The following is a 13,541-nucleotide window of genomic DNA, read 5'->3' as shown; positions in this document are numbered from 1 at the left end:
CTGGTTGGGCATTGCCAAACTGGCATGAATATTCGATTATGCAGATTGGCAGAGTTGTAGACTTGAGAAGTGAGTTGGACTTAAAAGTAAGTCACAAAAATCGTGACTTGTAACCTGATCTGACTTGGACTTATCTCAAATTACTTACTACAATGTCCTGTATACAACCATTTTAAGTTATAAAGGTTTATACAGTTGTAGCTGAAAGGTTTACAGTTACTCATCGAACAACTAAAAAAGACAGATATACATTCTGTGAAGTCGGAATACCACTCGCTATATCTTTGATTGCATTCTGAAGGCCATTCATCGTCTTGCCCAAGGGTCTTCAACAGGGGGTCTGGGACCCCTAGGGGGTTCTCAGAGTTACTACAGGGGGTCCTACAAATCTTTGCGTGATATAGAAGCTTTTTATTCTGCTTTTATTAACCACTTTCTCTCCATATTCTGAGAACTTTTGCAAAAATTGCAGATGAGATTGTAGATCGGCTATTTTTGGCAAATAGGTTTGGTGTAGAGGGGACAAAGAGCAGACTAAGTACAGAGTGAAAGGTCAAGTTTATTAAGTATTGACAGTTCAAGTGGTTAAATATCCCAAAACACACATTGACATGAATCCAAAATACACTGATGATTGTGCTGTCAAACGATGAAACTATATGGTATCTATGGGTTTTGGGGGTCCCTGCTTTATGTCTTTCTCGACTAAGGGGTCCTTGGCCTGAAAACGTTGAAGACACCCGATCTTGCCTAATTACCTCCTCCATGTTCCTCTGCCATGTCAGATGACAGAGAACCAGGTGCGGGACCGGGCCAGGGAGCTGGAGGAGCTGCAGGAGGCTGTCCAGAAGCACGGTGGAGTCAGAGAGGACCAGCCCGAGATGGAGGCTGAGCAGCAGGCCCTCCAAGCCGAGTTCCAGCAGCTGCTGACTCCCTTGGCAATGCGCAAGGGCAAGCTGGAGGCGGCCAAGGCTGTCCATCAGTTCTACAGAGACCTGGCTGATGAGATGGTGAGGATGGATCTGCTAATGAAGAGTTTGCTTTCATAATGTGATGATAAACACTGCCTTTGGTGCAAATCGATCTCACCGAGGAGGAGAATTAGATGAAGAGAGATGGGTTAAAGAAGAAGACTACTGATGCGTGAACCAAGAAAATGCGTGGGGAACTCAGTTTTGGAAAGAATATTTTATCTTGTGAATGTAGTACTGCTTAATTAAAGATGTTTTGTGCCTGTTTCTGTTATCTCTCCCTCTCTCTCATCACTCACTCTCTCTCTCTCTCTCTCTCTCTCTCTCTCTCTCTCGCTCTCGCTCTCACTCCGTGTGTCTCTTCTCTCCCACTTTACCTACCTGTCTCTCAGCTCTGGATAGATGAGAGGATGCCACTGGCCATGTCAGAGGAGCACGGCCACAATCTCCAAACAGTCCAAATGCTGTTGAAAAAGAACCAGGTGACTAATTCCAATGTGGTACACAGTGGGAGTTCTCTGTCGTTGGCTTTGAACCACTGCACTTGTGTTTCTATGGTGATGAAGTGTTGAAATGAAAGGCAATCGAAGAGCCGGCTACCGAGACAAGACAGCTGGCAGCTAGATATGATTCACAGATGTCATCCAAACAAGGATACTATTTATGCACCTTATGCTACAAGTTGATATAAGACACATTTTAATGAGCCTTTAAATGGTGGTTAGAATATTATAAGTCAGATTATTACCGCCCCACCACCACCCCATTGGAAAACTCTGGACTGTTTTACTGGTGCTTTTACGGAGATATATGTGCATACACTATTCATATGCACTTCTGACCTATCTTGTTCCGTCCTCATCATCCGCTAGACATTACAGAGGGAGATCGAGGGCCACCAGCCCCGCGTGGACGAGGTCCTGGAGCGGGGGAAGAGGATGGCAGCAGCGGCCGAGGAGGATCACAGGCCGGAGGCGGAGCACATCGCAGAGCAGGTGAAGGACCTGGACGAGAACTGGACACGGCTGCAGGACGAGAATGCCAAGCGCAGGGAGAGGCTGAGCGGCTCAAACATGGCGCAGCAGTACTACAACGATGCAGATGAAGCCGAGGCCTGGATAGGAGAGCAGGAACTGTACATGATCGCCGACGAGAAGGCCAAGGTATGGGGCAGAGCAGGCATGTGGGGGCTACATTTACAGAGTTGGAGACTGGCAAGTGCAGATTTCTGTATTTCAGGCTCTTATTGCACATCGTTCATGGCTGGGTGCTGGCAGGCTCTTGATGTTCAAATGATCCATTTGCAGCCTCCACTAGCTGGGCACCTTGGGGGGTTGTGTGTGAAGTCATGCACAGCTCATTGATTTCAGTGGAATAATTATTTTTTCGTTCTTAGAGTTTGGAGTGTAGATTCAAGTGTCAAGCAGCAGGTGCATGGAGCATGAACAAACACGCTGTCAAAGTTTTGGAGACCATGAACTGACCTTAAGTGTTAGAAAAGAGGCATCAAAGGAAACTTTGTGCCGGGGGCAGAGGGGTAGGCCCTTTAAAAATAGTTAAAAAGGAGGCACAGCATAATGTTTATGGATCAGAACAAAGATCTGAGGATGAAAGACAGCTGTGTATGCCAACTATGAGTTAGGAAAGTATAATGGGTTGAGAAACTATTCTCTTTTCATCTACTGTATATGTGTGAGAAAAAGATAAATAAACAAAATGTAAAGCTAGCAACATAGACTAAATCAAAGAGTAAAAATGAAGTAGCATAAAGGGCCCTTCAGATGAGCAGCGGTTGCCGCAGGGGCTCCCGCTAGGATCAGCGGCGGCCGCGCCGCGGTGAAACACAAACACACTCACTCAGTGAGTAAATGCCGCGCGGTATTTCACAAAGGTGAACACAATCCATCTCTCGCCGCCCGCGTGCGCATGCAGCCATGCACGAATGAGCACGCTCGCGAGGATTTCACAGGAATGTGCCCGCTCGCCTCGCCGCCTCTAAACTTCTCCACGTGGCCAAAATAGCTATCCATATTTTTATAACTCGTTATTAAAAGTTAATAAAGACAACTCAATTCTTCATCACTGTTAACTGTCAAAAGAGATTAAAGTGTGAGAAGCCAGAAGTGGAAGTATCTGTCAGACGCATTTTTGAAACACATGCACGTCTGCAGACAAATTGTGGTATAAATAGAACTGAACTAAATATTGTACGTGTCTGCTGTCCATGTACCCTGCGGCTACGCAGACATGGCAAATATAATCAGGCCTTACTGTAAGTGTGAGAGACGGCAAAGTAGCCTGAACCACTCAGGGCAGCAGGTGCAGATGCTACGATGTAGCATGTGAAAATTGAATTTGTTTGGATCATTAACACTTAACAAGGCCTGTGTTGTTGTGCCAAGAACGAGCCGGATTGAATGCATTAGCATAATTACACTGGTCACAATTTTCTTCATTCTAAACTGTTTCGCTTCCCACACAGCCAGGTTCAACTTTGAGAGCTCACCCAAAATGTCTCATTATGTCTTGGAGAGTTCACAGTTCTTGTTCGCTTGTCTCATCCCACACCGCTGCTCGCTCTGGCCTCCTCCTCTTCCTACTTTTCCCATATGCTTCACTTCTTTTTCTCTTTCCCCTTTCCTCTTCCCCCCAATAATCTCTCCTTCAAATCTCTCCTTGTCCTCACACCACCTCTGCTCCCTTTGATCTCTCCAGGATGAGCAGAGCGCCATGCTGATGCTGAAGCGTCACCTGATCATGAAGCAGGCGGTGGATGACTATGCTGACTCCATGCAAAAGTTGGCTGATCGCGCCCAGAAGATGCTGGCTGACGACCATCCTGATGGGTGAGTGCTTTGATGTTACAGCCACTCATTCTGACATGCCTTTCTCTATGCCTACCCTATTATTCATCCCCCCACTTCTTTCTCTCCTTTCTTCTTACCATCCCACATGATCATCCTTCCCTTTCTTTCCTTCATTGCTCCCTTCCTTCCTTCTTCTCCTTTCCTTTCTCTCTCTCTCTCTCTCTCTCTCCCTTCCCCTCTACAGTGAGGCCATCATCAGGCGCCAAGGCCAGGTAGATAAACATTACGCAGGGCTGAAGGAGCTGGCGGAGGACCGCAGGAAAAAGTTGGACCACACCTACCATCACTTCCTGCTGAGCCGCGAGGTGGAGGATCTGGAGCACTGGATCTCACAGAGGGACATGGTGGCCTCCTCCCAGGAGATGGGCCAGGACCTGGACCATGTCACGGTGAGATGGTGGGCGTGTCCCAGTTGGGCGGTGCAGCGATAAGGCGGTGGGGGAGCCTTTCCAACAGACTGTAAAGCAAGCGATCTTCATCCCATTCATGCGTTTAACGCGTTACGGCCTGGGCATAAATATAACGATTGCACCACGGCTTCGTAACTCGCGCGGCCTCCTCGCGGGCACTCGCGCCTGCGGCGCTCGAGCACGAAGAGCAGGACCAAGGTCCGCTGGCCTTCGCGCCGCTTGCAATGTCGTGGACAATAACTGTGACATATAACCATTGTATTGCTCATCAAATTTTCGGCGAGAAATCAATGGGGTCTCATAGCTGTACGCTTGCCGCCTAACGCTACACCGCCGCCCAACTGGGACACCGCCCAACTCTGGGATTTTCCCGTATGGGACAGAGAGACAGACATACACACACACACACAATGGGATGACAGACAGACACACATGCAGGCCTGCAAATGTACGTACAAACAGAACATGCATACAGGGACACACACTCACATAACAGTGTTATTATGGTGCACTAGTGCAGTGGTTTCTAGTCACCAAAGGTTTCTTTGCAAAGGTGCACAGTGCAGTATGCATAAAAATATATATTCAAATTTTAACCTACATACATCTAATCTAATTTAAATGTCATGCATCCCATGACTTATCTCTTCTTTCCCCCTTCAAACCGGCACAGCTTCTAAGGGACAAGTTCCGGGAGTTTGCTCGGGAGACTGGGATGGTCGGTCAGGAGCGCGTGGACTTTGTCAACCTGACCATAGACGAGCTGATCGAGGCTGGACACACCGAGGCGGCGGCCATGGCCGAGTGGAAGGACAGCATCAACGAGAGCTGGGCTGACCTCCTTGAGCTCATCGACACTCGAGCTCAGCTCCTCACCGCCTCCTACGACTTGCTCAAGTACGACCGGCTCAGCCACTGTAACGGGCCTTGTGGGATTGACCGATATAATACTGATAAAGACAAGTGCATGCATAAAGATTCTAGGTTAATCCAGAAAGAGTCACAGTGATATCAAGCAAGGTAACACAGTGATTGCAAGCTAGCAAGAGTGATACTGATGTTTGGAAGGTTTGTGTTTGTGGGTGGATACATTTCGATCCACAAGCCTCAAGGCTCAACGTTATCTTTATAGTAGAATGACTCAGACTTTTCCCCCCTGTGAATGCAGTAAAATGTGAGGATGGTGAAAATGGTTTTAAATATAATCAGAAGAATGTTAGGCCGTGATTATAGATGATGAGGATGACGATTACCGCTACAGTGATGACCTCAAATCTGTAATGATATGATAAAGTGAACCAATGATCTTGTGGGTGATTTGTGTGTTCAGGTACTTTGACGACGGCAAGGAGCTTGTGGCACAGATCCATGACAAGCAGAGTGAACTCCCTGATGATGTGGGAGAGGACTTCAGCAAGGCAGAGTCCTTCCACCGCATGCATGCCGCCTTCGAGAGGGACATCACTGCGCTGGGCAAACAGGTAACAACTCACAGACTTACATTACCATTATTTACGGCGATTGACGTGGTTTTACGATGAATCTATCAGCCATATCAGAGAAATCACAGCAGGAAGAGGGAAAAAAATCTTCCTGCACGTTAAAGTTTATGCTTGTACTCCGTATCTTTGGTTGCCAAGGACAGGGGTTATTAAAGTTGTTGTTTTTTAGCCAGAGGCACAATGTGAGATAATTTTTTCATGCCTGCAGTCCATGCCCGTTAAAACAAACACTTCACCTCGCAAAGAACTACCAGAAACATCAAAGTTCTACAGTAAAATATTTTATCTACTCCTTGTTCGGTTCCGTAGCTTTTCAAGCAGGGGTCAAAGCTACAGACCCCCTACAGTATAATAATCTCCCCCTTGTTCCCAGAATGCTCATTTAAAATAGAGATGTGGGGGGTAAACAAACAAGGCCTAAACAGAAAAGGGAAAGATTGTTTTCCGAACAAACCACAGGCCCAGCCATGGTGGATCTCTTTGTAAAAAAAAACATTTTGCAGCATATATGTAGATAGGAAAATGTAAAGAGACAGGGAGCTGCGTTGCGACGCGTTGTGAGCTTGTAGATCGGCTATTTTTTGGCAAAGACATTTGATAGAGAGTGAAAAAAGACTGTATCATGTACGTATATTATAAGTACCTTTTACCAATTATAGAGGGTTTTAGTGGTATCGGATATGCAGCTCGGCAAATAAAAGGTGAAATAGTGCATGACAGAGGACGATGTCACGATAAATTAAATCTCCACGGTACGATTATCGAGTGTTTTTCATCACGATAAATGATAATATCGCTTATCGTCCCATCCCTACTGGGGACCTTGTGATTGTGTGGTCTGAATCACCAGCGGGATGGGGGGAAACCCCACGTTGCTTTTGATACCCCCCCCCCCCCCCCCCCCCCCCCCCTCTGGTCATTCATTTTTATCACTTGTGGGGGGTTTTATCCCTGATCCTGGACACAGAATGAATTAAATACATGCCTTTCCTTTTGGGAAATGTACATTGTCTGATATGTTTGATATTTATAGAAGAAGGAAGGCATTGGAGCAAACTTGGACAATTAAAGCTTTTTTTATTTAAATCTTCATCAGGTCATTGTCACGTATTTGCCTGCACCTTGTACATAAAAAAAGGCTTTCATTGTCTGAGTTTGCTCCTTCTTCTACGCATACCAGGCCTGCATTTGGTGCAAGGCACGGTGGAAACCGGTTGTGTTCATGTTTGATATTTACGTTTTAGAAAATCACAATTTATCAATGAAATAAAAAAGATTATGTTAACCACATTAACCACTGGAATCCCTTTTGGGATGTCTTAATTAATAATTATCGTAAAAAAAGCTCTACAAGCTCACAAGCTGTCACGATGCGACTCGTTGCAGAGGCTATCTCTCAAACGAAGAATTATACCGGTACAGTTAGGGATGGGAATATATGAAAATTTCATATCACGATTATTGTGACCGAAGAAATCGCGATTTATGATATTATCGCCATTATCAAAATATCCCCAACATCCATTATCCATTATAGAGAGTGAAAAAAAGACTATCAACTATGTATATTATAAGTACGTTTTACCAATAGAGGGTTTAATGGTACCGGATATGCAGCTCGGCAAATAAAAGGTGAATTGATCCCAGTGCATGACGGAGTACGATTTCACGATAAAGTAATTCTCCACGATACGATTATCGTAAGTGTTTTTTATCACGATAAACGATAATATCGCTTATCGTCCCATCCCTAGGTACAGTAACAGTACATTATTTTTTATAATCCTCAACTCTGTCCGATGCCTATAGGTCCAACAGTTCCAGGAGACAGCCACGCGGCTACAGGCCCAGTATGCAGGGGACAAGGCCAAGGACATCCAGGTCACAGAGAAGGAGGTGTTGGACGCCTGGAAGGGCCTGCTGGACGCCTGCGACGGCCGCAGGAAGCGCCTGGTGGACACGGGAGAGAAGTTCCGCTTCTTCACCATGGTCAAGGACCTGATGGCCTGGATGGAGAGCATCATCCAGCAGATTGAGACGCAGGAGAAGCCCAGGTGAGTGGACGATGTGGGCAAACGTCTAATCTCTCTTTTGGGTCACGGGCTAAAAGGTTTGGGAACCACTGATGTACAGTATACTAGTAAGACACCTCAGGGTGACATGCGACCTCGCCCTTGTATATTAAAGCATATCCATCATCACCTTGAATACTGTCTCTGGCTCCTCTTGCCTCATCAATTACTGATGGATCAAGAATTCCACAACTGGGCTGTGTGAAAGATGAGCACAGATTCCTGTGTTCAGTAGCACACTGGCTAGACCTTAGAGTCTAACTGGAGGGGGGGGGGGGGGCACAGTTGTGCAGTCGGTAGCGCTGTTGCCCCAAAGCTAGATGGTTGCGGGTTCGATTTCCGCCAGGGATGCTATGGGCGATGGGGCCATGTTCTCTCCTCCACGTCATCAGTGCCCATAGGTGGGGTTGGCGAAAGGGCCTTTCTATGTGGAGTTTGCATGTTCACACCGTGTCCCCTATGGTAGGTACCCTCACGAAAAACGTGCAGTTATTCTGGTCTCTACTGCCTCCCCCTGGTCAGCCAGGGCACCTGATGGAGGGGAAAGGAACTGGTTGGAATAACGTGTAACGTCCTACCCCTGTCAGGTGATAAGAAGCGGCCTGCACACTCCTCATGCATTGAAGGAAGTATGAGCTCAGTTCGGGGCCCTCCCCAGGTTGGCAGAGGGACAGTACTGCCCAGGATTACAGCTTAGGCAATTAAAAAAAAAAAAGAAAAGAAAAGAAAAAAAAGGGGGGGTGCGCCTGCTGGCCTACTGGTTCAGGCGCATACCACATAGGCATTGCCACAGAGGCATTGATGCCTGACGGCGTCGCCGGTTCGATTGCCGTTCCAGACGACCTTTGTCGCATGTCACTTCCCGTCTCTCCCCATTTCCTGTCAGTCTCCTGTCCTATTCAATAAAGGCATAAAAGCCCCAAAAACAAATCTTTAAAAAAAAAAAAAAAAAAAAGATTCCAACTAGGAACACCAATGCTAAAGATTTATGCATTAATATAAAGTAACTGTAAATCCCTTTGGACAAAAGCATCCATCAAGTGGCAAATTATAATTTATGGGCATTCAGGAGCATTGGTTTCCCGTTCTGATTCACCATGCCGCAGTGATAAATGCTTCTTGGTGCAGATCCATTTATTCTGTGTGGAGTGGATACGTTTGAATGAGTAAGACCTGAAGTAAAGCATGAGAGAGCCTTGAATACATTTCTCTAAATGTCTGAGCCGTGTCTCACAAAGCAGTCAAACAATCTTTTATCAGCCATGCGAGAGACACTTCTAGGATACGGTAGGCATATGGCTGCCAGCACTCCTAGTTCTGTTCAGTTTTTAAGAGATTTTTAGACCTTTTCAATGGTTACTGATGAGTGATCACAGTGGAAAATCTCCCTCATCACAAGATATGTTTCATAAAAAGATCTCTCTTTCTCTTTCTTGTTATAATTGCCTATATTCTGTCAAGAGAGAAGAGATGTGCTATCATTTTAAGGGATGTTGAAGTGGTTCTCAAAGTGGGGTCCAGGGACCCTCTCTGGGTTCCTTGAGGGTATTCAAATGGACAAATTTCAGGTATGTTAATCTGAAAGTATACACATGGAACCAAATGGACGCATAAGGGTCAATTTGGTTCCATTCGTATTACTCACAGTTATGGGGGTCCTTGTTTTAAAGAAGCACTGAGGTGATGGTATTATTATTATTGTAATAATAACTCATCCTGGCTTTCCTCCAGGGATGTGTCATCGGTGGAGCTCCTACAGAAATACCACCAAGGGATCCGCGCTGAGATCGAGACCAGAGAACCCAAGTTCACAGAGTGTGTGGACCTGGGTCAGGCCATGTTGGCTCGCAAGCACAGAGACTCCTCTGAGGTGAGGTCTCAGCCATGCCAGAGCACTGCTCTAAAATTATAACCTTAAAACATGATTAGGGCTGTCACAATTATTACATAATCGTCTAATCGTGATTATTTGACATTATCGCAATTATTTTGTCATAATCGTCATAATCGTGAATGTTGAAAAATGTCAGAAATAGTGGAAATAGCAGATCTACAAGCTCACAATGCGTCGCTTTGCGACGCGTTGACAAAAACACAATTAAATCGTTAATCGCCAATTATTTGAGTGAGAATTAATCGTCATGTAAAATGTCATATGGTGACAGCCCTAAACATGATCTTTAACACCACATTATACCCTAGCATCTGGGCATGTCATGAATAGACTGACTATCATTCAGCAAAAAAGGATGAGCATTCGTCAAAAATGGATTATGATTCATTAAAAATAGATGAACATTCGGTCCAAAATGCGTGATCATTTGGCAAACATTCAGTGAAAATAGCAGATCTACGAGCTCACCACGCGTTGCGATGAGCTTGTAAATCAACTATTTTCGCTGTTCCACATAATTATAACAATGTAGATACGGGGGTTTAAGTGGTAAATCATTTTCTAGTGATTGGTTGTTTTTGTTTAACCCAGTGGAAACAATTAATTTTTTGCACAAAAGATCAAATCCCTACTCATATCATGCTCATTAAGGCAGATTGCTGTACAAAGCAAACAGCGTTTTATCAATTACAAATGGAAAAACAACATCAAAAGAATTCTAATTAGCAACTGGCCCCAGCCAGGACTGGATTTAAGAGACACTTTTCACTCCTCACTTTATTGCTAATTCTTAAAGGATGGAGGATGATAATAGGCCAGTTACAATGATGCTGTGTAATTATGAGTGTGTGACTGCCTCCATCAGATCAAAGAGAAGCTGGTGCAGCTGCTGGAGAAGAGAAAGGAGATGATGTTCAAATGGGATGACCGATGGGATTGGCTCAGGCTCTGTGAGTTACTCTAAGCTATCTTCATGCATATAAAATACACCTTTTTTTCCCTGTGATCTCGTATTCACAATTAATTAGCCAGCATCATAGGCCAGTGATGACATCCATGAATTCTGTTTTGTGCAGTTAATTGTACCTGAAACATCATGCTCCTAAATATCATCTCGTTTTGTAAGGCACATCACATTCATAATCACTTAATTCAGACGTGCCGCTGTTTAGTTCATTAGCTTATCGTGCATTACCTGACGTTTGTTTCATAAGCTCTAGCCTTTGATTGCATTTCAATAAATCCATATTTGATCGATATAAATATCATTCTACATGTTATGTTATTGTAATCTGGCGTAGCACAAATCATTTTCTTTGGATAGACTAACATCTTATAAACACAATTGACACAAGGAATTGTGAATCTCACTTCTGCTGATTATTAGAAATGTATAGGGAGAAGAATGTTGTGCCCGACTCCCAACCTTTCCATTGCAGGCCTGCTTTACCAAACAGATTTGGCATAGCGGTGGTTTTAGAATCCACTATGCACTTTCCCACATGTGTGTGGGCAAGATAGCAATTTTAGGGATAGCGCAACAACACGCCCATGGCCACACTTTCAGGCGCAAATAACGGAGTTGGCATACTGTACCGATGTTTCCTGTTGAGATTGGCAGATTTCACCCAGGTTTTTTCATCTCACTCACTTCACTTTGTCTGCTGACCTCACTCAGCAACGAAAAAACTGAAAATAAATAAAAATAAAACAATTCACAGGAGGCAAGCAGTGATCACCCCATGATGTGCACGGCAATGTAGTTTCAAATGCACCACATTTGAGAGTGAAAAAATAAGAAGACACGTGTGACATGTGTGATCTGGGCAGCTTGCCCCAGGAAATGTGCCAATCTCAACAGGAAACAATGGTATAGCCGGTAGTGCGGTCGTAAGATACCATTTGGGGATAGCGCCAGCTGCCTTGTGCGTAATTAACGGATAGCTGGGTAGTGCCATGGTATTGTGCAGGACATAAGATAGGGCCCTACAAGTGTACTTATAACTATAAATGAATAAGCATTTCAGGTTTCAATGTTTTTATTCTACAGATTAATCACAAATTCATCAGATGAACATCTTGTTTGGTCTTGTCACATTCTCTTAAATAAAACATACTGCAGAGAGAATTAAGCAGACGCCGCAAGCTGTCTACTTGTCAGCTGCGCGTGTATACTGTTGTAAATCTGTGAAACAGCTGCTTGTATTTATTTAATTATTCATTATTTGTCAATTATTGTGAACGTGAAGAGAAAAAGCCAGCACTCAATGATGTCCTTTGAATGTTTTACTTGCCTCACCAGGACGCACATCGTACATGTATAGGATTTTGCTATGAGTCCCGGTGAGGCAAATAAAATATTGAAAGGACATTATTGGTGCGCCAATGGCAGTCGTCACTATCGAGGCAGAAACCTCATATCTCAAAGTTTCACATTTTATGTTTTTTTCCGCAAAGTAAAGCCCTGCTTCATCATACATATATATGAAAACAGCAGATCTACTGCTTGTAGATCAGCTATTTTCAATTGTTTAAATCACTTTTAAAATAATAAATACAAAATAAACGGTTTTGGACTTACAAGGTTTCCACGCAACGATGTCCAATGCAGCCTAACAGTGAACAGAAGAAACACATTCATTGTTTAGCTGTAGTCACAAAGGAGGCATCAAGTGGACACCCCAAGACCTGTTGACGTGTCTTTCAGAGCATGCTTCTATTTTTGTGTATCGACGCAGAGCACAGAGCGGTGGCCTCAAATGACGCGCATCATTGACGCGATTAGCATTGGCGCTTTTTATCTGTCTGGGCCTTAACTCTTCTTTATCTGTAGGCCTATTTGTAATTGGCCCACACCATTCAGTATATTGACCCTCTGTCTCCTTCTACTACTAGTGCTGGAGGTGTGTCAGTTTGCGCGGGATGCTTCAGTGGCGGAGGCGTGGCTGGTAGCTCAGGAGCCCTATGTGGTCAGCAAGGACCTGGGCCAGACAGTGGACGAGGTGGAGAAACTCATCAAGAGGCACGAAGCCTTCGAGAAGTCCACCGCCACCTGGGAGGAGCGCTTCTCAGCCCTGGAGCGCCTTACCACTGTATGTATAACAGCTGGGGCATTCACCAAATATTAGAATATTCGAATATCAAAGTCACAATTCGATGCTGTTCAACGAAGTCGAATATTCGCTTATAGCCTATTATTTTATTGTTTTCTCTTTAAAAATATATATAGTTTATAAAGCTTGGCTAGATAGGAAGTCATAAGAATGAGTTGCCAATGCCCCTGGTGGATGAATTTGTTAATACTCTTTACCAGGGGTTCTCAAACCTTTTTAGGCCGTGACCCCCAAAATAAACATATTTGAACACCCTGACAAGCACTTGGAATTGTAGGTATTACATTTAATGTGACTCGGTTCCGCAGATAAATATTGTGTAAATACTATAGCAGATCTACATGCTCACAACGCCTCGCAATGCGAGGCGTTGTGAGCATGTAGATCGGCTATTTTCACAATGTTCGCCTCTTGCTTACTTAATATTTGACAGTTTGGCCAGTCCTGTCGAATATTCGACTAGTCGAATACTTTGAGGTCGAATAATTCGAATACTAAAAATCACTATTTGTGAATGCCCTAATAGCAGCGCCGCTCATACTTACTGTACATATCATCACCTCAGTATTTCATCTTTGTATGTACTTTATATTTTATAATTAGTCATATGACATTGTTGTCACAGCATGACAGTTCGGTGCAAAAAATAGCTGACCTACAAGCTCACGATGCGTAGCAATGTGACACATTATCAGGAAAATAGGGGAAGTGG

At 44.4% G+C, this 13,541-nt stretch overlaps 1 protein-coding gene across 1 annotated transcript in view; it reads left to right on the top strand.

The window, feature by feature from the left end:
• Window positions 1–13,541, top strand: part of sptb (spectrin, beta, erythrocytic) — a gene marked incomplete at its 3' end in the record, with an annotated part of 67,840 nt that overhangs the window by 47,077 nt on the left and 7,222 nt on the right. The window contains exons 20-30 of the mRNA XM_080750740.1: window positions 786–1,010; window positions 1,364–1,453; window positions 1,844–2,134; window positions 3,687–3,817; window positions 4,023–4,227; window positions 4,922–5,145; window positions 5,579–5,729; window positions 7,560–7,804; window positions 9,554–9,692; window positions 10,582–10,666; window positions 12,612–12,808. Of these exons, the coding sequence (XP_080606866.1) occupies window positions 786–1,010; window positions 1,364–1,453; window positions 1,844–2,134; window positions 3,687–3,817; window positions 4,023–4,227; window positions 4,922–5,145; window positions 5,579–5,729; window positions 7,560–7,804; window positions 9,554–9,692; window positions 10,582–10,666; window positions 12,612–12,808 (1,983 nt within the window). The remainder of the gene's footprint in view (window positions 1–785; window positions 1,011–1,363; window positions 1,454–1,843; window positions 2,135–3,686; window positions 3,818–4,022; window positions 4,228–4,921; window positions 5,146–5,578; window positions 5,730–7,559; window positions 7,805–9,553; window positions 9,693–10,581; window positions 10,667–12,611; window positions 12,809–13,541) is intronic.

The sequence above is a fragment of the Nannobrachium achirus genome, assembly GCF_963921795.1.
Source record: "Nannobrachium achirus genome assembly, chromosome: 20".
NCBI classification, from domain to species: Eukaryota; Metazoa; Chordata; class Actinopteri; order Myctophiformes; family Myctophidae; genus Nannobrachium; species Nannobrachium achirus.
This window is presented reverse-complemented; position numbering and strand designations above follow the sequence as displayed.